Source organism: Stomoxys calcitrans, chromosome 3 (assembly GCF_963082655.1).
Source record: "Stomoxys calcitrans chromosome 3, idStoCalc2.1, whole genome shotgun sequence".
Lineage (NCBI taxonomy): Eukaryota > Metazoa > Arthropoda > Insecta > Diptera > Muscidae > Stomoxys > Stomoxys calcitrans.
The window spans coordinates 27548744-27552484 of NC_081554.1; the positions used below are offsets into that span (position 1 = coordinate 27548744).

Here is a 3741-nt window from a genome sequence, read left to right on the forward strand (position 1 = left end):
CTCTAGAGGGCGCAATTCTCATACGATGCGGAAGAAATTTTGTACAACAGCTTCTCTCATGACCTTCAACATACGTATCTAATATGGAATGAAGTCATAACGTAACACCACATGTACAATTTCAGCCAAATCGGACAAAAATTGCGACTTGTATGTGCTCAAGTAGTCAAATTCGGAGACCTGTTTATATCGGACCTATATCAGGTTATAGACCGATTTGTACTGTACTATTCACAGTTTTTGGTATTTATAACAGAACACTACATGCCAAATTTCAGCCAAATCGGACAAAAATTGCGGCTTGTAAGGGCTCAAGAAGTCAAATCGAAAGATCGGTTTACGTGGGAGCTATATCAGGTTCTTTACCGATTTGGACCGTATTTGGCACAATTGTTAAAAGTCATAACAGAACACTATGTGCAAAATTTCAGCTAAATCGGATGAAAACTGAGGCAAGAAGTCAAATCGGGATATCGGTTTATATGGGAGCTACATCATACATCATGTTCTTGCCCGATTTGAACCGTACTTGGCACAGCTGTTGGAAGTCATAACAGAACACTACGTGCAAAAATTCAGCCAAATGGAACAAAAATTTCGGCTTGCAGGGGATCAAGTAGTCAAATCGGGAGATCGTTTTATATGGGAGCTATATCCATATATGAACCGATATAGGCCATTTTCAATCCCCATCAACTTACATCAATATTAAGTATCTGTGCAAAATTTCCAGCTTCACGCGTTCTACCGCTATCGTGATTTCCACAGACGGACGGACGGCCATGGCTAGATCAACTTAGAATGTCGAGACGATCAAGCATATATATACTTAATGGGATCTTAGACGAATATTTGGAGGTGTTACCAACGGAATGACTAGATTAGTATACCCCCATCCTATAAAAATGTAGGCAAATGAGTGATGTTGTTAAGCATTTTACCGACTTTCATCAACAAGATTTGTGAAATGGATTATGGTGCTTTATTCAACTCAACACCTCAAATTGGGCGCCAGGCCAACATTACAGCTCTATCCAAATATGGTTTGATTTGTTTTGTACAAGAACTTAGATGTGTATGGACAAAAGATAGATCTGGGCAAAACATCTAAAAGCAGTAACATTATGACAACTCGCAGACGGACAAAAATGTATAAAAACAGGGCAATCTATAACAATAACAACAATATAGTAATTTGAATAAAAATAAAGACTTTGCACCCCCTCAAATAATTTGAATAATGGACACTTCAGTTTAAGACGTAGTTATCTTGTTTTATTGCATTATATTAAAAAACAGAATATTTTTTCTTCACAATTATAGTCGGAACTCATACTCATAAATGTAAGTCCATAAATAATATCGTTTTTTTTTCGTTCGAAATTAATCACCGATCGAATCGAAAACTTGACGCAAAAATACAAAAAAAAACTTAAGCCAATAACTAAAATCTGACGTAGAAAGAGGGCGGGCATTAAATTAAACACAAGTTAACAAAACAAATTATTTGTATGACAAATGCAGAGGGGTATAAAACGCAATGTGTACTTTATAAATGAAAGCCAAAAAAAAATTATAACATTTGCAAATAAAAAAACCAAACACTCTAAGCCCGCAGTAGAAAACAAGGAAAGAAAAGGTAAACCTCATTTGGCTTCATGATAATAATGAAGCATATGATGTGGTTTTTAAGCAATAATGGCACCAACCGCAAATGAAAAGTCAACAATCTTATAGTTCCACCAGCTGGCGGCAGTTCCACTCAGCTCAACGGCTCATATTTACAGATAACAGAGAACGTATCACCGCCCAAGCGCTGGGCCAACCATTTATTTTTAACAACAGCCAATTTAAGAGTATCACAGGTAAAGTCCGCATACAGATTGGTGTGCAGTGCTCTACCCATGCCCTCGATAACGAGCAGGTCAGTCTCTTTCAAGGAATCACAAAGGGCCTGGGGCAAAGTGCGCATATCCAGACAGGGTCCACGCTGGCCGTTGCCTTGCACCAGCAGTTTCTTATCCAAACGAGCCTGTTTCATAATGGCACAATGACAACTGCAGGCTTCTAGTATGCTACACAGCTCATCTCGGGTGACATCATTGAGCGAGGGCTCTGTGTTGGCGCAGAGTATAACTTTGGTGCCTCTTCTCAGCAATTCTCTGGCAAAAGGCAATATGCCCAGCACTATATCTACACCGCTATTGTCTACGAATATGGCAGCGCATTTGTGGGCCTCTTGGCCATTTTCAAATCTGGCCAATAGTCTATCCAGATCATCCATTAGCCAAGGCCTTTTCTGTATGCGTTCCAAGGCTGCATGCAACCCAAATGAATTATCATTCTGCATGATATTGGCCGCAGCCTGAGCGCCCCAATCGAACATATTTCCTGCCAACACACCTTTCACCAACTCTGTCCATCTCTCCCTGTGCTCAGCTATATCGTCGATTTCTTGCAAGCGTTCAGCTAATAATTTCAAGGCTGCTTCATTTTCAGTTTTCTTTTGCTCCAACCAAGGGTCAGGGAATCCATACAAACGTAGGTGCTTATCATTTAGTTCCAATAGCTCGCGTATACCCAGAACTTTAAGATTCTCAGCATTTTCTTTGGTTTTCTGGCGATACTCTTGCAGTTTCCTTAGATAAGCTTCACGAAATTGTTCCGCTCTATCGGCGGCACTGTCATCGGTGGCTTTTTGCGATTTCTCAGCTTGGCGGGCAAATTTCATAATCATATCCTGGAAACAGGGAAACCAATACTGGGCAGCCTCCTCATCCGTATTCAGGTCCAAAGTGTCCGGTTGATATTTGGTGGCATCCTTCACCAAGGCATTGCAACGCCATTCACACATAGCTGGTCTTGCTGAAAGTGAGAGTGGAAGAGAACAAGTTAATTAGCTTTATGTATGTAGTTGTTGTTGTTGTTGTTGTTTCCATAACAATACACTCTGCTCTAGACCAAGTCTCTGATTTATTATTTAAAGGGGAAACCGCATTATCGAACAAACAACTAACATTGTAGATATAAGTTCATTGCTTTCTCATGGTACCACAACCAGTATTCAGAAACAGAAAGCAAATAAGCAGCGTATATCGAAAGGGAATTGCACATTGATTGGCAATAATTAGCATAATTTAATTATGAGTTTTTGCCGTTGTGTTTATCGACAGACTTTCATACACACCTGTAGGGAATTTGCTTATCTGTTATACTTTTAGCCCCCGCCTCACAGATCCGAATGACAAACCAAACTGGGTCTATTTTTGAACTTCCCGTTCTGCGTTCTTTTGAAAAAAGCAACAACAAAAAAACCAAAAATAAGACTACGCTTGTCTCCGATGACCCAACGCTCAGTGCTCAGTGGCTTTCTTCCGCAACTCCGGCTTTTGTTTTTGTTTGCTTGTAGAATGTGTTTCCCGTTTTTATAATCTTCTAAACAGCCCTACCATTGTTCTTGTTGCTGTTTTTCTTTACTTCTTTGTCGTTTATCAGTTGTTTGCGTTAAAATTTATTATTTTTATTATGTTTGTTAACTTATTTTCTTGTCTGTCGTTGCGGCTGCGGTGTGGTGGGGCGTTGATGTTGTTGTTGGTTTTGCCTTATTTTTTTTTCTTTAAGATTTGTGTGCTTGCGTATTGTTGTTTTCCGATAAAACTAAAGCAAAACATTAACAAAAATAAAAATACGTATAGAAAGAATGTTAATAATTTTTATGCCAACAACAAATGGTTAATGTGG

At 39.2% G+C, this 3741-nt stretch overlaps 1 protein-coding gene across 2 annotated transcripts; it reads right to left on the reverse strand.

Annotated features, from left to right (window-relative positions):
* Positions 1 to 1253: 1253 nt before the first annotated feature.
* LOC106087256 (4'-phosphopantetheine phosphatase) lies at positions 1254 to 3741 on the reverse strand. Of its 2 annotated transcripts, none has more exons than XM_013252242.2 (2): positions 3188 to 3741; positions 1254 to 2865 (listed from the first exon to the last, which is right to left on the reverse strand). In XM_013252242.2, the coding sequence occupies exon 2, from the start codon at positions 2852 to 2854 to the stop codon at positions 1763 to 1765; it is 1092 nt and encodes a 363-aa protein (XP_013107696.1). In that variant the 5' UTR covers positions 2855 to 2865; positions 3188 to 3741; the 3' UTR covers positions 1254 to 1762. The 2 variants fall into 2 exon arrangements, with proteins under 2 accessions (XP_013107696.1, XP_013107695.1); XM_013252241.2 differs by lacking the exon at positions 3188 to 3741 and adding an exon at positions 3018 to 3115.

What these genes read in the sequence shown, in the direction of transcription:
- LOC106087256 (XM_013252241.2), bottom strand. Translation starts at nt 3,114, where the DNA reads ATGTGCAATTCCCTTTCGATATACGCTGCTTATTTGCTTTCTGTTTCT. An exon ending in AATGAACTTATATCTACAAT is followed by an intron (nt 2,866 to 3,017) that starts GTTAGTTGTTTG and finishes TCTCACTTTCAG; the next exon opens with CAAGACCAGCTATGTGTGAA.